Raw genomic sequence first — 22,714 nt, 5'->3', positions numbered from 1 at the left:
GATTTAGAAAATGGATGATAAAAACATTTCTCATGTTACACTGCTTAAATTTTTTAACTTCTGGGAAAGCTAAAAAAGACACACCTGTTCATAGCTGACCACCTGTGCACCTTTTTGACAATGTGTCTTAATATAAAATATAGTGCTTAAACACATCTTAGCACTCAAACATTGTGATTTTTGTCTCAACTAAATTACTGATCTTTTATTTCATCTAAAAATTAACCACCTGAACAAAATATTAAGACAAATACAATAAAAGCCAAAGTGGTTACCAGTTTTCCTTGTTGGTAACATTGGATTTGGTTAGAATTCCACTACTCTTAGAATTCAACTGTAATGAAATCTTATATCCCATATGGCATCGTTAGGCAGGGCTTGATTGGGCTAGATTGTTGGCATTCTAAATCTATAAAATAGTTCAACAATTGTAACAAAAGAAAACAGTACTAAAGAATGTTATGAATAGCACATAAGATTGTTCTTTAGGGAATTTATAAATTGCTCTAGATATTTACCCTGACTGTATAAAATTGTACAATAAATTCTCATTCGAAAAATCAATATTTATTGAACTGTTCTATTGTAGACAAATAGACTGTTCTACTTATTGTGAATGCCAATAAATATTAACTATGATAAACTTAGAGGGTTTCTAGTACTTGGGAGATGATCATAGTGTCAATAAACAGCATGAGAAATGTATTAAATATACTAATAGGTACCTCAAGCTCATAGGCTAACGTAAGTGGTGGGTGAAGTGTGAAAACTTATTGTTGGAGGTAGCCTTACCAGAGTAAACTTACTTGAGAGTTTTAGGAAAGACCCCTAGAAAGGGGTACAGCTTTCAGCACCACTTAATTATTCAGTCTGCAGACTATATCCCCTCATATAGCTACTATGAACCAAGCACTAAGAACGTGACCCTACGGCATAAATCCTGCTCTGAGTGTCTTGTCAGGGAGATACATGTTTTTTTTTTTAAAGGCTTATAGAAGTATATAATAGACCAAAGTGCACAAATCATAAATACTCGGCTTGATGAATTTTTTGGTGTTTTTGGTTTGCAGTGAACACGGCCATGTCAGTTTCTACCCATATTAAGAAACATGCCACTACCTTTGTGTCTTTTATAATTCAACATCAGAAGTGATACACTTCTATACAATACGCTTCTATGATATGACAGTACATTATTTGCAACACCGCGAATTGTTTTTCCTGAAGTTAACAGGCTGTCACATACCCAAGCCTGAATAACTAGCTGGACTGCTGGTTGTTTTTCTAAATAAGAGCTGTATTCCACAAAAAAGTATTTACTTCAGTTTATAATGCAATCTCACAAGTGCTTTTACTTGAAACATCATACTTCAATACGCAGCAGAAGTACTTTATGAATATGAAGGGTCATTTTAATAAAGTAAGTTGTACTGCTTCATGAAGGACATTCTTGAGTGACTGCATTTTTTCTTCTTTCTTTTCTTTGGGTACTGAGTGTGGCGAAGAACACAAGGACAACTAGCGCAGTTGGGTATCATCGCCTTGATTCCAGCTGAGCAGCCATCAAGTTTTACCCACCAATGCTTTTCAGTGCAATGTTATCAGTGCAATGTTAATGTTGTGAAAATGGCAAATGATGTCTTCCTGTGAACTCGAAAATGGTTTGAAAAGGTCGTGGCAACCCTCAGGGGTCTGAGGATCACCTTGGAGAATCATTGTTCTACCACAGGCATCCTCAGTGGGGCAGGGGTGGGGGAACGATTTTTCTTCCAGGGACATTTGGCAATGACCGGAGACAATTTTGGTTGTCAGAACTGGTGGTAGTGGTGGTGGGAGTGGATGCTAATGGCATCTAAGTGGGTAGATTCCAGGGATGCTGCTGAACACCCTACCCTGCACAGGAGAGCCTCCCTTTCCTCAACAAAGATGACGCGCTCTGAAATATAATGCTGATGCTGAGAAAGCCTGTTCTACGAAAATGATCTTCCTTTGCACAAGATGGCTACATCGATAAATTAACAATCTTAGTTTTTCCATTTCCTAAACAGTTCTTTGTGTTACATTTCCGCACTTAATTATTTTCAAGACATGAATCACAGCTACTTTCAGATTATAATTCTTCTGGGCCCAACTGAACTGTTTTTTCCAACGTGAAGCCTACAGTTGAACCACGGGCCTCCCTGATCTGCTTCCCTGGACCCCTTTCCCCTGGAGTTTTTCTTCTTTCGTTTGTGTCTGGCCGGTCTCTTAGGCTGTAAAATTCTTTAGGGCAGAGTCCTATCTTAATGCTATGAATTCCCCCCCAAATCTTTCCCCCAGCCTCAGCTGTTTCACCTGCCCACTGAATGGGGTGTGCAGTCTGGCTGGGGCTGCCTCTCTCCGCGCGTACCTCAACCTGCGCAGCCGTAGTTTCCCGCGCTCACGCCCTGCGGTCGCCCGTGCGCCAGATGCTCCCGGCTGCTACTAGAGGGCGCTCCGGGCCGGGGTGGCCCAGACTACAAATCCCAGAGGGTAATGGGGTGGGGACGGCCGCAGTGACTTATGGGATTTGTGGTCCCGAGAAAGAGATCGGCAACTACAAGGCCTCTGAGAGGTACCTCTTCCCTGCCTGTCTCTCTGCGGGGTTCCGATGCCCGGGTAGGCCAGGCCAGTTTCTTTGGAGACCTGGTACCAAAGGCGGGCAGGTAGGAGGTCGGGCAGTTAGTTTCCGTTTCCGGCGGGTAAAGGGCAAGCACAATGTAAACACGGGACCCGGGGAGTGGTGATCAAGTAACCGGGGTTTACGCTGACCGTGGAGGAAGCCGGAGGAAGAGGAGGAAAACGAGGCTGGTGGATCTTGTGGTTAGGAGAGGAAGGACCTTCAGACGTCGGAGTTGACACCCAAGAGGGGTGTGGCAGAGCCGGGACACTAAGGTTGGTCTCTAGAGACAAGCAGTTCTAGGGGGTCGGGCCCTCCCTTACGCCTGCGTCAGGAGCGGCTTCCGCGTTTCCACGGCGGCCGGTGCGGCTTTGACCTTCCCTTAGGGGTGGGAGGAGCGGAACCGAGCTTGCGTCCCACCCCGCGATGAGGGTGTCTGAAGCTGAGGACTGCCTGCTGGACTCGCGGGTGACGTCCAGGGCAGCCTTTATGAACTTCGCACGGGGAACTTGCTAATACAGGTTTCTCTCTTGCGGTGACATTTTCGGGTAAATTGCTTCTTGAATTTCTTACCTCTGAATACATCCCGGTACCCGAAGGATGCCGTTTCGATTTCCTAATGGTGTTCATGTGGTGGTTTCTCGTCTTAGGTGCTGCATGCTCCGATGCAGTGAAGACAGGCATTCTCGGCTTGTGGCTGGGTGAAATGTCCAGCCGTCCCCAGTAACTGAATGCCTACTGTAAGGATCAGAAGCAGAAGAATTTAGAACACAACTTTGTTGTGTAGAGTTTTCATGGTGTTCATTATATAAGTCTGTATAAAATGAATTTGTGTTGTTTCATGAGTTTAACGTGAAATCTATATGATTATGATTTACCCATATGACTTCTTATCCAGGTGAAAAAACGTAGAGGCTAGGATGTTGGTGCCTTTTGCATCTAACTATAGATTCAGGAAAGCCTTATTTATAAGAAGTTTTAATTTGACATTCAGATAACCTTAGAGGAACAATAAACTAGTAGTAGTTAAGATACCCGAATCAACTCTGAGTGTTAAGTGTTTCAGGCTAGAGACTGTTTTGCATATATCCTAGGACTCAACCTCCTGTTAAGCCTGGCTAACTTTTATTTTTAACTTACCAGCCTCCCCTCCAGGAAGCCTCAAGTGTCTCCACTGAAGTCATAGTATCCCTTGTTTACTCTCTAATAGCACTTATTCTGGAGTGTATTGACTACACTCTTGTGGTCTCCAGACAGTTTTGAAGAAAATACAAAGCTGTGCTAATGGCCTTGGTAACAGATTCAGGCTTTTTAACCTGAGTGGGCCCTTGATACTGTTTGCTATCTTTATTCATCCCTTGTTGTTGCTTCTCCTATTTTCCCATTCTCTATAGTGACTGTCTTGGAACTTTTTTATTCTTCTCAAGTATTCCAAACTATTTCTTTTCCCTTTACTTGGAGCAGATGACTAGCTGCCTGTTCCTCTGGGAAATGCGAAGCTTAGGGGTAGGAAATCCATTACCTTTTTCTCCTATCCCTGAACTTGCCTGTACTTTTCACTCGGCATTAACTCTTGTTTGAGAGGAATGTATTCTTTTCGCTCTAGAAATAGAGCTCTTTTTGGTAGACTTGTCAGTTACTAGCGGTCATCAGGCCTGTTATACCCCTGTAACGTCATTCTCTCTTGACCTCCACAACCTCTGATCTCTAGAAGAGCTTACAGGATTTGTGGAGGAAGATGGCAGAAACACCTGAGGCACTGTTATGTGTGACTTTTTCATACATGGTTGAGAACCACCATGTGGAGTCTTAAGCCTGTCCCTGTCTTTGACACTGAGAGCAATGGTTTTGGTTGGAGGATGGGGGAGAGTAACGGGAGTCTGGTTACCTATTAATTTTTTAAAAATGTATATGCATCTCTCTGTTCCTTTTTCCTTTCCTCTTCACCTTAACCCCTACTTCCAATAATATGTAGACTTGACCAATGATTTCTAATGTAATTTGCCTTAAGTAAATACACCAGGTTTTCCTCTGTTAACGGGTTCCCACACTACCTGGTTCCTCACATTGCTGATTTAGAAACAAAGTTCCATTTGGAAACTTGAAGCCGGAAAATGCAGTCGTCCTCATTCTTGTCCTAGGGACAATCATAAACACAAGAGTTCTTATCTAGATATCTTATCCTGATATCTTATGAGACCTTTAATGATTTATTCTCTTACATTGTCTTCAGTCTGTGCCTCTGGCCTTCTGTTCCATAGTAACCACACTTCATTTTGAGCCATTTCTTGGTTCATTCCCTAAGTTACTTATAGTCCTCTTCAAACATAGGAAACTCGTTCTCCTATATTATAATGGGTCTGGGGAGAGAGTTTGGCATTTTCCTAATTCCCTAGTATAGCTTATAATACATTACTCCTCTGGGTTTTTTTTTTTTTTTTTAAGATTTTATTTATTTATTTGACAGCGAGACAGCCAGTGAGAGAGGGAACACAAGCAGGGGGAGTGGGAGAGGAAGAAGCAGGCTCCCAGCAGAGGAGGGAATCCCATGCAGGGCTCAATCCTAGAACCCTGGGATCACGCCCTAAGCTGACACTTAACGACTGAGCCACTCAGGCGCCCCACTCCTCTGGGCTTTTTGAATAATCCCTGCTCCAGTGGAGAGCATGTGGTTCACCTTTATCTGCCTGTGCATTTCTTGATTGCTACAATTCATTGAAACTTCCTTGTATTCATTGGGAATTTAAGCACATGACCTGTAATTTGCTTACCCCTTCAAGTTCTGTCATTATCTTCGGCCTTTCCATGTGAATAACTTCATAGTCCCTTTTACTTTTTTGTCCCCTTCCTTCTATTGATTACTCCTGTTTTATTTCAGCCATGTGCGTCTGTGATGAAGACCTTGACATCTGCTAGAACGTATTCATTATTTCATCTCTCTCCCTTACTCCCACAATGCCCATTCTTTGATAGTTTTATAAAGACCTCTCCTTCATTGCTTCTCCTTATCCCCCTAGTTGATTACTCAGTTGATCATAATTACCTCAGGGTTATAGACTCCCTTAAGAATGGAATGAAAGCTTAGACACTCTTCTTCAGAATTCACACAAACATAAAAAAAATTATATACAATTCCAGGAGTTTCTCAGTGTCTTTAAGCTCATCCATGTAACTAGTAAGAGTTCTTGGATCCCTCAGTAAATCCATTTTCTAAATAAATACTTTTGAATGCTTCTGTGGTTTTCTTTAATTTTGTTTCATCAGTTGTCCTTTCTTTCTTATCCTTTACATTTGTGTATCATTGCTGATTTACAAAACAGTTTAACATTTGTTATCTTTTAGATTCACCCGATAGTTCTGTGAATGAAGTTATTTACCAAGTTTGACTCTTTTAAAAACGTTTTTATTGTGGAAAATTTCAAACGTGTACAAGAAAGGAAAGTACAAGAAATCCTGTGTACGTATCACCTAACTTTATTATCAGCCAGAGCAATGTTTTCATCTATATTTCTTCTCTATTGCACCCCCACCCCTGGTGATCACTTTGAAACAATTTCTAGGTATCATTTAATCTCATATGAAATATTTTAGTATATAGTCCTAAAAGATAAGCATTCTTTTTATAAACATAATTACAATAGTATTATCATACCTTAAACAATGGCAATAATTCCTTGGTATCCTCAAATATCAAATCAGTGTTCTGGTTTTTCCCTATTATTTCATAAATACTTCCTCCCCATTAGCTTGTTTGAAAATCCAGAGCTAAACAAGATGCATATGTTATATTTGGTTAGTACGTCTCTGAAGGCTCTTTTTATCTCCCTCTTTCTCTCTTTTTTTTCCTGGAAGTTTATGTCTTGAAGACACCAGTTTTATTTTTCTTCAGTTTATGTTATTTGCTGTCTTCATCTCGGACGCGTCATCTAGCGTGCTCATCTACGTCCCAGGTTTCTTATAAACTGGTAGAGTTTGGTAGGCTTGATCTGATTAAGGATTAATTTTTGACTTCATAGGTACTTCGTAGGTGGTATGGCCCTTCCAGCAGGAGATACTGTCCCGTTGGCTTTCATTATGATGTGAGCACCCTTCATTGATTATTGCCTTGATCCACTATTTAGTTAGGAGTTTAAAAAGTGGTGACAGTCTGATTCTGTTATCCCTTCTTCACCTGTTATTTGGAGAACTTCTATAAAAGCCCAAGTTTGAATTTTAAAGCTGTTTCGTTGTAATTTCCCAGAATGGCTTCCTTTGGATGGAAGAGGAAAATTGGCGAGAAGGTCTCAAAGGTCACTTCCCAGCAGTTTGAAGCTGAAGCTGCCGATGAGAAGGATGTAGTTGAGAATGAAGACGGGAACTGGCTTCATGCCATTAAACGTAGGAAAGAAATTCTCTTTGAGGGCTGTGCTGAGAAAAGTAAGCAGCTGAAGGATGAAGGAGCCAGTTTGGCTGAAAATAAAAGGTATGTGTTTTGAATTTTCTTATAGAGAACGGTTTACATTTCTGTCAGTAATGAGATGAAGAGTTATGAATTCTATAAAGTCATGTTTTAAAAATCTGATCTAGGTGCTAAATTGATCAAATAAATAAGAAATTTTAAAGACACCTTTAAACATTCCCATGGAGTCTGAAAGTTAGTAGAAGAGTCTTTAAGATGTTTGGAATGTCTGCTTTGCCGTCATTTTTGTTTTGTCTGAAGAAGAGTAAATGCTAAGTAAAATGTATTCCAAGTTCTTGGTTGGTAGGAGATAGTTTAATTTCTGGGAACGTTCTCCTTGTGTTGTTATATACCAGCCAAATTAGGTGTTTCCTGAAGGGCTTTGAGGGCATACTTTTTTTTTTTTTTAAAGGTGTTCAGTTATCATTTTCCATTGGCTTTTATATACTTCAATAAGTATGGTTGGTGCACAGGAATTTGACAATAGTTTCATTTATCCTCAGCCCTTCCTCAGCTAAGCTCTTATACTTCTGCTGTTCACCCTTTACCCTTTTCTGTTTTCCTTTTTTTCCTGTGTTCTTGTTCCTTTACCCGTGTCTCTGGTTAGGTCTTCAGTGGACCCAAAAATCATTCTTTCACAAATCAGTGGGGACCGGACCCATTGGTTAGTAGATTCTATAGAGAAAGCTATAGAAGTTCTCTGTACAGGAAAAGAAAATGATCTGTGTCTAATACCACATACAAAGATGGACTCTAGAGAGCTAAAAAAAATCTCAGTGTGAAATGTACAACTACACAGTTAATGAAAGAAAATATGGAAGGTTATCTTTATAACCTAGAGGTGGAGAAGGACATTTTTATTTTGAAAAATTTCAAATCTGTATTAGAGTTGAAATAATAGTTCAATCCCTGTATTCCCTCTAGCTAGATAAAAAATTCTTAATAATAGCTTTATTTATCTATTTCTATACATACATATACATACACTGACATGTAATTATAAATTTACAGTTTTTTTTGGTAATGTTTGAAAGTAAGTTGTAGACATAATGACACTTCTGTCCGAATTTAGCATGCTTCTCATAAGAATAAGGATATTTTGGGGCATCTGGCTAGCTCAGTCAGTAAAGTGGGCAGCTCCTGATCTCTGGGTCATGAGTTCAAGCCCATGTTGGGCATGGAGCCTACTTAAAAAAAAAAGGATATTCTCTTACTGAACACCGTAACTATCAAACCTGTGAACATTAACAATTTTGTAAACTAATATGCAGTCCATATTTACTAATTTTCATCAAAATGTCTTTTACAGTTTGTTTTTTTTTAAACTCAGGATCCAGTCGAAGTTCACACATTTTATTTGGTTGTTACATCTCTTTAGTGTCTACTTAGGTCCCCTACTTTATCCCCCATGATATTGACTTTTTTGAAGAGGCTAGACCAATTTTCTATTTGATTGTTCCCTAATGGATGTCATTTAACTTGTTCTGTATTTCATGTGTTTCTCGTAAACTGAGGTGTGCGGATTTGATTTAGATTCTGGTTGACTTTTTGGCAAGAGTACTTAATAGTCAGGTTTGTACTTCCTATTGTATCATATTGGGAGAGGAGTAACATCAGGTTGTCTTCAGTGCAGCCATTTGAAAGATATCATGCCTATCTCAGTCTGTTTGCTGTGTTTAAAATCTGCTGAAAGTCATATTTTAATAAAAATCTTGAAACATGGGGGCGCCTGGGTGGCTCAGTCAGTTAAGCATCTGCCTTTGGTTCAGGTCATGATCTCAGGGTCTAGGGATCGAGCCCTGCATCAGGCTCCCTGCTCAGCAGGGAGTCTGCTTCTCCCTCTCTCTGCTCCTGCACACTCCTTCTCTCTGCATCTCTCAAATAGATAAGTAAAATCTTAAAGAATCTCGAAACATTTATCCTTGGTGAAGGAAATATATTAAGGGAATTGTACCAATCAACACGAGGAGTATTGTTTTTTTATTGCACTAAGGATATGATTTTGAGAAGATAGATGTATGGTCAGCAGGAGTAGTATCTGAATAGGTCTGTGTTTAGGACAATACTCTTCAGATCATCGAGAGATCTAAAATCAGGCCTGTGTGCCTTTGACTGGTATCTTCCATGTGGTAATGAAAAATTTGGGAAATTAAAAGTAGTACTGAACAAAAAACAGTTTTTTTCTCTTTGTTCTTTTTTTCTTCTTCCTTAATTAAAATTGGTCAGGGTGGGTATAAGATTCCTTGTTAGTCATTTTTGTCATGAATGAGTCAGAGTTGAGGAAATAACATTTTGGTTTCTAGGTCTGTTTTTATTTTTGATTCCTGGAGTAATCTTTTAAAATGTATTTTAATATAAAACATCAAATGGTGCCTAAACTATAGTATATTAGCATCTCAAAATGGAGATGAATGATGGAAAATAAATAACAAGGCCAATTAACAGCTTCGCAGCCTAATACTACATTCTGAATTCTACTTGTGGTTTTTTAGGCATTAAAATTGTCTTTTGTAGAACTTTGTAAGATTGACCGTTCTTAGTCAGAAGAAAACCTACTATAAATTTTCCACATTTATGAAATCGTTTTCAGAACATCGATAAAACATCTTTAGAAATTCCTGTAAATGCCTGTTAAAAGTTCATTAACTTTGTTTTTGCCTTTTTCTCTGGACCACACTAGTGAGCAGGAGGGAAAAGCTATCCAGTTATTGCCGTGGGAGTCCCTCTGAATTTCCTGTGGTACAAGGGAGATAGCAACTCTGTAGATAAACAAAATAGCTCTTGTTTTCTGCCTGCATGTCAACACGTTGAGTCATTTCACCGAAATCAGCTGGGTTGGATGCTTTATTTTGAATGGAGAACACTGTGAAATGATGGAGTTTTTTTGCTGGTTAGCATTTGTTTTGCAGTAATATATACACAGCTTTAGAAGATAACTAAACAGATTAAAAGGAATCTAGTGGGATTGAACAGTTTGGCTACTCTGTGCCAAAACTAAATAGAAATAATAGTTTAAAAAGACCTAAGATAATATTAAACTTGATTTAAATAATATGAGGAATAAAAAATAATATAAGGAGGAATAGTGAAGCTAAATTAAAAAAAAAACACACTGCAAAAGATAAGTGCCTGTCTTCTGAATCAACTTCATCTTTTTTTTTTTTTTTAAAGATTTTACTTATTTATTTGACAGAGAGAGAGAGACAGCAAGAGAGGGAACTCAAGCAGGGGGAGTGGGAGAGGGAGGAGCAGGCTTCCTGCTGAGCAGGGAGCCTGATGCGGGGCTTGATACCAGGACCCCAGGATCTTGACCTGAGCTGAAGGTAGACGCTTAATGACTGAGCCACCCAGGCGCCCCTCAACTTCATCTTTAAACATTCTCATTATCACTGCATTTTAGCCACACTGGCCTTCCTTGTATTTTTGAACACAACACTGTTCTTATACAACTTTGTCCTGTGACGCTCTGTCTGAAAAGCTCTTATCTTCTCTTTTCCCACGTCTCTCTTCTTGTCCTTCTGATCTCTGCTCACATGTGGTCATCTCTGTGAGCCTGAGCACCCAGTTGGAGGTAGTACCCCCAGTTCCCCTTTATCTTCATCATATCAGCCTTTCTTTTAATTGTTAGCACTTCTCCCCTTTTGAAGTTACCTTACACACTTATTTAGCTATTTGTTTGTATGCTATTTATATCTCTTCTGTAGGAATGTGAACTCTAAGACGGTAGGGCCTTTTCTACTCTTATCTTCAGCACGTAAAACAATTGGTGGCACCTATCAGACTCTCAGATGAAGCTGTAAAGGTAATGAAATTCTAATCAAAATCCCGGCAGGCTTGATTTTGTAGTCATTGACAAGCTTATCCTAAACTTCATATGGAAATGCAAAGAATCTAGGCTGGCCAGAAGACTTTTATGGACCAAAAATTACGTAGAGAACGTACACTACTTTATTTCATTGGCACATTCTTGAATGCCATGCCTTAATAGTGTTAGTGTGGGAATAGACATCTACAGATCATGAAAAGAATATAAGGTACAGAAATGACTCACATGTATGGGATAGTTGATCAAAGTTAAAACATCCGGTTATCAAAACGCATAACTAAGAAAATGAAAATTCAGGCCACAGACCGGAAGAAATATTTATAATGCATATATCTGACATAGGAGGTTTTCCTAGACTGCATAAGGCACTCGCACAGCTCAGTGGCAAGACACTAGCCAGTTAAAGAATGGATACAAAGTTTGACCTGCAGGTTTACAGAAGAAGATACATGAATGGCCAGTAAGCACATGAAAAGCTGCTCAGCATGATTAATCACCAGAAAACTTCAAATTAGAACCACAGCATACTACCACATAACCACTAGGAGGCTAAAATGGAAAAGACTGACAATACCAAGCGAGGATGTGGAGCAACTCAAACTTTCAAGCCATTGTTCATGAAAATGTAAAATAGTTCTACTGCTTTGGAAAACAGTCTGGCTGTTTCTTGTAAAGTTAAACATACAGCTCACCACACAATCCAGCAGTCTGCTCCCTCCTAGATATTTATTCGGGAGAAGGGAAAACATATATTCACTCAAAGACTTATCTAACAATGTTCCTAGGAGTCTTACTCATAGTGGCCATGAAGTGGAAGCAATCAAAATGTCCATCAACAGGTGAATGGATAAATAAGTTGTAGTGTATCCATCCAGTAGTATCCTATGGAGCAATGAAAGGGAATGATGAATGCATCCAAAAATTATTATACTCAGAGAAAAAAATCAGAAAGAGTGTATACTATCTGTTTCATCTATGTAAATCTCTCTAAAGACTAATCTATAGTGACAGTTCTGTTGAGTGATGAAGTGATTGGTGCATCCAAAAATCATTATGTTCTCTGGAAAGAAGTCAGAAAGAGGGCATCCTGTCTGATTCCATCTATGTAAATCCCTAAATGGAACTCTAATCTATAGTGTTTGTCTAGAACCAGAAATTGGGGTGGGTTGACTACGAAAGGGCCTAGGGAACTTTTTGGGTCAATAAAAATGTTCTTTATTATGAATGGTTGTGGTATTTACATGGGTGTGTACATTTGTAAAAACTCATTGAAGGGTATGCTTAAAATGGGTACATGTTTTGGCATCTAGATTATACTCGATAAATTTGATAAAAAAAAAATCAGGGGCGCCCGATTAACTTGGTCGGTTTAGCATCCAACTCTTGATTTCAGCTTGGATCATGGTCTCAAGAGTCACTGTGTGAACCTTTTAAATTATTTCCTGTGCTCTGGGAGCAGTGGCAGAAGTCCCCAGTCTGGAAATGGGGAGGGGAATTTTGCAGTTGCACATATTGCCAATTCTCGAGTTAGACTCTCACCTCCTCAAGTTTGCATCCCAGAGGTTGTAAAAAATCATGTCACCTTTTTTTTTTTTTTTTTTGTAAAATGATGGTGAGGATTAAATGCATCAAAATATGGAACAGCTTTGAACTTGGAATGAGTACTAATCATTAGAATGGTAGAGAATTAGGGATGCCTCTGGAGGAATCGCTAGAGGTGGAGGAAGGGAGGAAGGTTGATGAAGAAGAGGGAGCTGCTTCTACTTCCTAGCATACAAGCTTTTGCCTCCTTGTGATTTTCTTCCTTCCTTCCCTCCTTGCTCCCGTTTCCCTCCTTCCTTCTCTTTCTTTCCTCTGTCTTTCTGTCTTTTTTGCACTTAATATTTTCTCATTTAGTTTCATTTAGCACTTAGAGTGTGGTCTGAACACATGAAATGTAGCACAATCCAAGTGTGTTAATGTCATCCTTCCTCAAAAGGCTGCACAGGTTTTTGGCATCATGGTCTCCTGCTGTCAGTTTACTTCATTAGTAACCACTCTAAGAAAACTTTGGTTTGCAATTGAGTGGGTTTTAAGATGTAAAGTTCTACCTTCTAGTGTTTATGATTCTTTGTAACCAAAAACAGGTGTTCTCTTCTATCTAAACACTAAGTAATTTTGATGCTTTACAGGGACAGTATTGTGAGTAGAGTGATTAAGAGTGTGGATTGCGGAGTCATTTTGCCTCTGTTCAGATCCTAGCTTTATCATGTCTGTCTGTAAACCTTTGGCAGATTGTTAACTTTTTAAGCGTCCATTTCCTCATGTGTAGAATGGTAAGACTTCTCTCATAAACTACTGGGGGATTAAAAGGCAAGTCCATGTGAAAGAACTTAACATGTCACCTAGCACCTCAGAAACATTCAATAACTGTACTTCAGATATTTTAGGGTTTTGTATGTGTCTGGTACATTTCACGTTATGTTAAGATTTTTGTGAGTTATTTTGTGCGGACACCTTTTTCTAAAATTGTTCCTGAGATACACCTTTCAGGAGTCACAGTGTTGAGTCCCCAACTTTGCTATGTTGGCTTTGAAGGTTTCAACCACTAGATGGTGATATTTGATTATGTAGCTAATTTGATCGCCTTGTGGGAATTAGTGTGTATGTGTGTGAAGCAGAAATAGAATTAGAATTTACCACGAATCTTCTCTCTTGTCTAGAAAAGCACACGTATCCAAGTGAACATGAGGGCCTTCCGGCTGTGGTGCGCACTTCGCTGACGTCAGCATGGATCTGTTTAATGACTGTGATCTTCATTTCGATGTCATCTGTTCCTCCCTCTCTTTGGTTTCTTCTCACTGGTGTACAAACATACCTTGATAACAACTGTTGAAAAAGCTTCCCTTGCCTGCACATGCCCTGCCATTTCTTCGCTCCCCTTTCACCACAAACTCCATTTCTTGATGGATCATCCTCTGGGTCTGTTCCAGTCCGGTTTCTATTCCCACTGGTCTCCCGCAGCCACTCTTGTGAAGGTTAGATGACCTCCGGTCATCATGTCTCTGTTCTCATTCACTGTACCTGTCATCGTTCAGCATGGTTGACCCGGGTTCCTAAATACACTGCTCTCTCATCTACAGCACCGCACCCGTGGTTTTTCTTGTGTCTCACTGTCCACTTCTTAATCTTCTTTGCTTCCTCTTCTTGTGTTCATTTTCTACATATTGGTGGGCCACAGAATTTAGGAAGTACTTCTTCTCTTTTCTATATCCTTTTTTCCCTTCTTAAACTTATGTAGTCTCCTGCTTTCAGTACCCTCTCTGTACCGATGACGACCAAGTATGTGTGCAGTGCTGTCTTCCCGCCTGAATTCCAGATTCCTAAATCTCCAGTGCTTACTCTATGCCCACGTGGATGTCTAATTAGTATCTCAAATTGAACACGTACTAAGCAGAACGCTTGATTTTTCTTGCAGACATCTGGTACTTTTTAATCTTCCCCATGTCAGTAAAAGGCATCACCATTTACCCAGTTACTTAAGCCTGCAAGCCAGGAGTCAGCTCCGCCGGGTTCCGTGCCAATTCAGAGCCAATCAGCCCCAGGCACCGCTGACTGCCTGCCCCTCATGCTGTTCTTCTGGCCTTGAAGCCCTGGCAGCTGCTGCTGCTGTTACAGCCCGCGTTCGTGGTGCTGACGATCCCAGACCATCACACCCAGACACTGGCCAGATTGGACCTTCAGATGCTCTGGAGGGAGTGGGTCACACACCAAGAAGTGGGAGGGCTTAAAACCGTGTGGGGTAGAATTTGGTGGGAGACAGGGTAAGGAAGGGAGCTGGCAGATCAATTCTTTTCCCTTCTTCCTTTCACTGGACAGTTTCCAAGACACACAGGTTTTATACAGTCTTCTGAAGAAGGTCTACAAGTCAGCAGTCATCTGTTTGTTTTTGAAGCTCTTGCCAGCCTAGCAGATGCCTTGTGTTTATTCTGCCTCTTTCCTGCCTGACTTCTCTTTTTACCCCTCACTCTTCCTTCCCTGGGATCCTGCCCCCCATAAAGGGTAAGCTGAGGCCTCAAGCTCTGTTTCCCAGGGAACCCAAGCTAAGACGTCATCCTGGATTCTTTTCTTTTTTTCCTCCTCATATCCACTTAGGTTGACTTTATTTTTTAAACATATTCTAAATCTTTTTTTATCCTGTTTTCATTGCTGTCATCCTAATCTAATCTACTCTCATCTCTTACCTGGATCATTCAGGTGGTCTCCTAATGGCTTTCCTGTGCTCGTTCTTACCCCTCTACAGACCATTCTCCTCCCTGGGCCTGGCTGATCTTTTCAAAATGTAAATCATGTCTGTGTGTTGCATCCAGTCTCTACAGATTCCCCATCATACCTGCGATTAAAGCCACACTCAATACCATGGCCTGCTAGTTCCTAAGTGATTGTGGCTTTAGTTTGCGTCTTGCGGCTCTCATTCCCCTTCCTCCTCCTACTATAGCCGTGCTGGTTTCCTTTCCTTTCCTCAAAACATGAGGTGTTTGACCCTCCCTTGGCTTGGACTCTTCCCTTTGTCTGGAATGAACTTTCTCTAGATCTTCAGTTAGCTGACCACTTTTTGTCAGATCACAGCTAAATGCCTTTCTAGAGAGATCTTTTCTGACCACACATTCAGAGTAGCCATCCCATCACTCCCTTGCACATTCTTTTTTTTTTTTTTTTTTTATCATCGCACTCATCATATTTTAACTTAGGTTTATTGTCTTTCTCTGCCTTCTTCCTGCATGCAAACATTCTAGGATGGAAGATCTAGAAAAATAGTAGGGTCATTTTATATCTTGTTGAATGCTGCATCCTCAGTACCTAGAATACTACTTGGCCCAGAGGAGATGCTTAATAAATATTTGTCAAATGAACAAAATGGTAACTATAGAGCTCATTAAGCTTGAAGCTGTAGTAAATTAGAAATCTAATTGGGAACAAAGTAATTAAACACTTTGACATTTCTGTCTGATAAATGAGTGTGCTCACTTGCTTGGCTTGATCACCAGCTGTTCTTTACCGCGGTGTAGGGCTTACCTCATCCTGCCCGTGTGCGATCCCTGTGCCCATTCTCTCTGCTTCCTTCTCGCGCTAGCTGGCCAGCACACAGTGAAGGGTGTCTTTAGCTGGCTGAATCAGACTTTGGTCACTTATTAACCATAGTGACTTTAAACCAAGTTTTTATCTTGCCATGCTTCCTATCCAACAGCTGCAGTAGGGCTGTGTCTGTTCAGTCTGTTCCAAACCAAAGTTGAATTAAGAGATATGCTGGAGAAGTTAGGAGAGACCATTGATTTATTGGGTGCCAAGTTTCCTGTGATCCCAAAACGGAGGAACTGGGTGGTGCCACCCTTTGTTTGTAGGCCGGGAAAACTGTATCAGAGAGAAATGAAAAAGGGGGGTGGCGAGGGAATTCAAGAGGCTTGCGGTAGTGAAGTAAAGGCCCAGCCGTTGCTGCTGCTTTTTAGCTGGTGGGAAACAACTCACTTGTTCCTTTAAACCTTTGCATGTCCTGTGGGCATAAAGCACATTTCACTTAGCAAAGCCTTCAAAATAAAAGCAGCACCATTGAGGGGGTGCAGTGGACATTTTTTTTTTTTTTTGCCCTCAAATCTGTGTGCCTGTGTTTGCACATGTATATGTTTGTATGGGTGTCTGTGTATGGGTGCTGCCTAATGAAAAGAGAAAACAGAACTAGTGATGGTCAGTGTTACCTGAACTTCTCACTTTGTACTTTGTGATCATGTAAGCAGCTTGCGGGGTGGGAGGGCGGGGATGGGGGAGGCCGCCCTGTTTCTCAGGAATAGTGCTGTTGGCATTTTGGACAGGACAGGTCTTTGTTGATCAGGACTGCCCCTTGCCTTGCCGGATGGTAGCATCCCCGAACCCTTGGCACTAGTGCCTCTAAGTCATAATGACAACCAGAACCGCCTCTGTAAATGGGGATGAATGCCTGCCTTGGGGTGATAACGGTTCCTGGTTGAGTTAGGCAGAAAAGAGGACTGAAAGTGAAAAGGACATTTGACAAATATGACAGATTTTAAGTGGTTGGACCAAGTAATGCAGGGCTTGGCAAACTGCAACCAGTTTTTATAGTTTTATTGGACGCAGACATGCACATTTGTTTACGTATTATCTGTGGCTGACTTTAGTGCAACAGCAGAATTGAGCATTTATGACAGAGACTGTATGGCCCACGAAGCCTGAAATACTCATTATATGGTGCCTTGGTCATTATATAGACTTATTATATGGACTGATCTTGGTCTCCGGACCAGCCCCTTTCTCTAAAGCCACAGAGTCCTGGAACCTCACACATCCCAGTGTCTTAAAGTCCTTCTGCTCTACCTAGAATTTTAATCTCTTGGTTCTTTCTACCCATATTCCCATTCTCCTAGTGGTGGAATTTCTTGTAATTTCTATACCTGGAATGGTAAGCTGGAACGAAGTAAGAATTAAGGTATTTGCTCCTTTTGTTTTAGGGTAAGATTTGTTTTCATTTCTTTTCTTTCTTTTTTTTTTTTTTTAAATGTATTTTCAGCATGCTAGTTCTTGTCCCTGCTTTTCATGTCTTTAATGCTTTCTTTGCTGCTTTCCAAGACTTCTCTTGGAGAAGGTAAGACAAATGAGGTAGATAGAATCTGGGATATTAGCACCTTCTGTGTGCCTGGCCATGTTCTGGGTATTGTAGAGAATACAGGTGAATCTACCCTTTGGTCCCTGAACTCATTAGTGAAGAGAAGATAAAAATATGTGGAAAAATTGGAGAAAAATGAAATGGGAGACAACATTGGGGTAGTTGGGAAAGCATTAGTCTTGTAACTGGAAGAGCTAGCTTCCTGGCTTTCACAGGATTAATGCCATGTGCCTGTGGACTGGTCCCATAGCTGCTCTCTACCTTTGTTTCCTCTTCAGTAGAGTGAGCAAGTAGTGCCAGTCTTGGAGGACTTTTCCGAGCACTAAGTGAATAGACTTTTTGTGAGAATAATTGTTTATTAAGTGATGGTGTTGAAAGTGCTTTGTAAAACATAAAGTACTTTAGGAACACAGTGATACCACGTGGTCAGGGAAGTTGTGCTCATATGGTCTTCATGAAGGATGGAATTTTAACTTGGTCTTAGAGGAGAGAGCACCTTTGAATAGTGAAGAGGGGGAGGAAGGAATTCCTAGATATGCATATGTTTGTGTACTGGGGGACCCCTATGAACAAAGAAAGACATGGTACGTGGATGGGGACTGGGCACATACGCTGCTGAGTGGAGCAGAGGTGTGGGGTAGTAGAAAAAAGATTGGACTGATAAGCTAATACTGGAAGAAATCAATTCGCTGGTTTTAAGTCCTACAGAATTTACTGCTTCTCCATTTCTTAGAATATTATGAGTGGGAGGCTTATTATGAAGAAATAACTTAATTTTCAGAGAATAGAACATAGCAGATTTCCAAAGTTTTTCATGTTGTGTCTGAAATAACATTTGGAAATATTTAGAGATAGGCTGGAAGTCACCCATAATTTGCCTAAAGAAGTACACGCTTTCTTTTTAGGTGACACAATTACCGCTTTTAGACATAATATCACTAAAGCTTAGTGGATAATCGCACCATGAGACTAAATTTCTGTGATGTATATACTTTTCGTTAAGAACTTTATAGGGAATAGCTTTAAATAGTTGAAATGGGTAATGGGTGTTATGTATTGTTGAGTGTCATGTACTTTTTTTCCTCCGCTGTCTGTCACATATGAGTTTTTCCTAATGCTTTGCTGAGGTGTATCCTACATGGTCATATGGACTTTATACTTTTTAATAAGTTCCTGGATTTAATTTGTTAATACTTTAGGATTTTTATATTTAGCTTATGCACTAGAAAGTCTTCAGTGATTATTAGGATTCTCTTTTTTCAGGTAACGTATCTTTCTTAGGACAAAAGCATTCTTTATTTTTATGCTAGATTGTCCAGATATGCTGACATGCATTAGGACCCTTAAGACTACGTTTTTAACTATGGTATTTACAACTGTGGCTTAGGCAGCGGCGGCTGTTTTGTGGTCAGGGCCATATTGCCCTCGTTTCTCCCACAAAGACTGTCTACCACTCCTTGTGTCTACCTCATTCCTTCAGAAATTACTGGTATGTGTTTGGTCCTGTTGTGGCAGGTGCTACCGCTGCATATACGTTGCTGTACACAGAGCTCCCGGTTTAAACAAACACAGAAATAAATGTAAAGGTTTAAGTTCTATAAAGAAAAATAACCAGGTTTCGTGAGTACTGCAGTATTCACAAGAATGATTTAGGCAAGGGGGTCAGAATGAGCCTCTCTGAGGAAGCAAGAAGCAAGTTGATGGGGCTTAGCTAGGGAAGGGAGGCCTATTTATTATTTTGTCTTTTGCATAATTTGTGATTCTGTCCTATATTTGTCACTGAAATAAGGCAGCTTGCTATAGTCCTGCCCATTTACGTACATGTTTTAATTCGATCCAAGTTTTTCCATGATACTGGAATTAATTTCTAGTGAATTTTATTTTGTGACATTTGCGTCTATGCTCAATGAGTGAATAATATAGATGGTAAAATAATTTTAAATGCTCTCTATATCTGAAGTAGAAATTGGGAGATTAAATTGCGACTTTTTACTTACCTTAGAAAACAGGTTGTCTAGTGTGGCAGGGAGGAGAAGAGGGCAATTGCTTTAAATACAATAACGACTAAGAAGCATCCTGCCCTGGGTAGGAGTTGGCATCATTGTTTTAATTTGCTTTGGAAAATGACCTTTATTCAGTGTGTGTCCACCTTGATGTAATTTCAGAGCTCCTTCCTACTGTTTCCAGAGGCAATCGATCCACCCTAAATTGTTTGTTCTTGTCTGTAATAAATTAGACACTTTTAAGATATGTTTGTTCTTTTGTGTAAGTAAATAGTTGAAGTTTAAACTATTACTGACTTAACCTAATCCTGGGTCCACATAATTTCAATAAGTGATAGTGACTAAAACTTGGAGCAGTTTTAGAGTTGATTTTTAATGTGTCCTTCTGTCTTGCACCCTGCCTGATAGAAGCACACTGTCCGAGCACAAGTCTGGTCTGAGCATCATCCCGGCACTTCTTCCCAATCCACCTTCCCTTCCCCTAAATATGTACGTCTTGAGAAAATGCGCAATGATTAGGAAGTATGTTTTTTCTCTTTTATTGCCTTTTTGTTCTTTTTTCTTTCTTTCCGAGCTTATCTTAAGCTATGGAAATTAGGTTCCTTATGATGAATGTTCATCGTATTCCTTCTTACACATTATTTTGTCCTTGCTTTCTTCAGAATGCTGCTCCAAATCTAGACAAAGAAACTCAAAATAACTTACCCTTTTTTTGGGTGTAATTCAGAAAATTGATCATTGTCTAAAAGTTGGAACCTGATTTACCTACATTGGAAGTCACACAGCTTTCACTCAAATCTATCTAAAACTACTTTCAATATCATTGTAATGTCTATGTGAAAGCTCTTACAAAATTGAAGAAATAAACTAAACTTTTAATTTCAAATATTATATTCTGAACAAAGGAAAGGCACTTCCCATCCAAGTACTAACCAGGCGCGACCCTGCTTAGCTTCTGAGGGAAAGGCACTTCCAATAAGAACATATAAACTGAGCCAGAGAAGTTATTTCTATCATGAAACATTTTTGGGCACAATTCCTGTAAATATTAGAAAAAGAGTATAAAATAAGGTGAAAACTTTGAAGTTCTTGATGACATAGTTTTTAATGAGGAAATAAAATTAGGAATGTTAATATTAGCTAGGGATTAGCTAAAAATGTAGCTGTATAGAAATAGCTTTTAGGGGAGGCGCCTGGCTGGCGCAGTTGGTAGAGCACGCAACTCTTAATCTCAGGGTGGTGAGTTCAAACCCCATACTGGGCGTGGGGCCTACTTTAAAAAAGAAAGAAAGAAAGAAAGAAATAGCTTTTAGGAAACTTCTTCTTCTTCTTTTTTTTTAATTTAAGTAATCTCTATACCCAGCGTGGGATAGAAATAGCATTTAAATTTGTCTTGATATTTCCATATAAGGATGTAAAATTGTGTGATAGAAATCAGATAGAAATCTGTCATGATATTAGTGGAAAGTGATACTCATTTGTGGCTAGTACATTTTATCTGACATAGAAAAAATGCTATCACGTTTCTTGTTAAATATGGTTAACCCTCCTTCATGGATTCTGCATTTATTTATTTTTTTAAAAAAAGATTTTGTTTGAGAGAGAGCAGGGGGAAAGAGAGCATGAGCAGGGGTAGGGAGGGGGAGAGGCAGGGGCAGAGGAAGAAGCAGACTCCCTGCTGAGCAGGGAGCCTGACGTGGGGCTCGATCCCAGGACCCTGGGATCGTGACCTGAGCTGCAGGCAGATGCTTACCCGACTGAGCCACCCAGGTGCCCCTGGACTCTGCATTTATGAGTGTACCCACTCACTAAAGTATATTGGTAAGCCCCAAATCAGTACTCAGGGTGCTTTCACAATCATTAGTGGACATCCGCAGAGCTGAAAAAAACTTGAGTGCCTGCTGTGTATGTTCCCAGGTGAGTCAAACAAGGTGAAACTGTGCCTCCTCGTTTCAGCTCTTATACTGTAAACAAGTGTCCTTTTTGTGGTCTGAGTTATAGTTTCCACATTTTTGTGCCTTTTGTTGGTGGTTTTGCTGTTTAAAACGGCCCCCCAGGTGTAGTTCAGAAGTGTTGTCTAGTGTTCCTAAGGATAAGAAGGCAGATTTTATAGGGAAAACGTGTGGGTTCAGTAAGCTTTGTCCAGGCATGAGTTGCCATGCTGTTGGCCATGAGTTCAATGTTAATGAATCAGCAATATATATTTAATAAGATGTCTTTAAACAGAAACACATAGAACAAGGCTATGTATTAATCAGTTGATGAAAATATGACCAGGGGTTTGCAGGGACTTAACCTTGTATTTTCCCTAGGAGCAATGATTTAGTATTCACGAATTCAGTCTTTACAGCACAGCGACTTTATAGAACATAACTATGGGAATGAGAATCAACTATATCTGGAATAAAGCATTTGAGTTTAGTAGTGTTTTAATGTATGCAACTTTTCTTTTTATCAAGAATTTAAATAATCAGGACAAGTAGTTAAAATTTACTCTAAAGCTGTGTAAAATCTAAAAGTCGGGGCGCCTGGGTGGCTCCATTGTTAAGCGTCTGCCTTCGGCTCAGGGTGTGATCCCAGGGTCCTGGGATCAAGCCCCGCATCAGGTTCCCTGCTCCACTGGGAGCCTGCTTCTTCCTCTCCCACTCCCCCTGCTTGTGTTCCCTCTCTCGCTGGCTGTCTCTGTCTCTGTCAAATAAATAAATAAAATCTTAAAAAAAAATCTAAAAGTCATTCTGATTCAGCAAAGATAAAATTATATTCGACATCATTTGGCGTTTGTTTTATATTGTGCTCTCCTCACCCAAATTAGTGTAGTGTATTGATTTCTTATATCTTTTTTTGTTCCTCGCTGAACATTTATTTAGTGCTTTTGTTAGGCATTGATGCTGCAAAGAAAATACTACATAAGCATCTTTTGTGGGTGACACAGAGACATTGTTTTGATATGGAGTAAAGAGGACCATTTGGAGAGTTCTTTGGATGATGAAAAAGGAGGGTATTTAACTAAATGGGGGACTAGAAGCAGTAAAGAGTGTGTGAGACGATTTCTGGGAGGAAAGAGTTTCCGAGTGGAATCAGGAAAGACAAATTGGAACCAGCCGAAGAATAGGCAGAGCCGTGTTCCAGCCCTAGAGGTCTGGCTGAGAGGAGG

The 22,714-nt window shown here is 40.1% G+C and overlaps 1 protein-coding gene across 4 annotated transcripts in view; it reads left to right on the top strand.

The window, feature by feature from the left end:
• The first annotated feature begins 2,541 nt into the window (after positions 1 to 2,541).
• Positions 2,542 to 22,714, top strand: part of TTC33 (tetratricopeptide repeat domain 33) — a 34,932-nt gene continuing 14,759 nt past the window's right edge. The window contains exons 1-3 of one of the 4 annotated variants that reach the window (XM_057312220.1): positions 2,575 to 2,913; positions 5,981 to 6,095; positions 6,879 to 7,100. In XM_057312220.1, coding sequence (XP_057168203.1) covers positions 6,880 to 7,100 — 221 coding nt within the window. In that variant the 5' untranslated portion in view covers positions 2,575 to 2,913; positions 5,981 to 6,095; position 6,879. Of the gene's footprint in view, positions 2,914 to 2,970; positions 3,187 to 5,980; positions 6,096 to 6,878; positions 7,101 to 22,714 lie in introns of those variants that run through there. The other 3 variants (XM_057312221.1, XM_026506870.4, XM_026506871.4) reach the window with 3 other exon arrangements.

The sequence above is a fragment of the Ursus arctos genome, unplaced genomic scaffold (genome assembly GCF_023065955.2).
Source record: "Ursus arctos isolate Adak ecotype North America unplaced genomic scaffold, UrsArc2.0 scaffold_15, whole genome shotgun sequence".
Classification (NCBI taxonomy): domain Eukaryota; kingdom Metazoa; phylum Chordata; class Mammalia; order Carnivora; family Ursidae; genus Ursus; species Ursus arctos.
The sequence above is the reverse complement of the archived record's forward strand: the minus strand, read 5'-3'. Positions and strand labels throughout refer to the sequence as shown.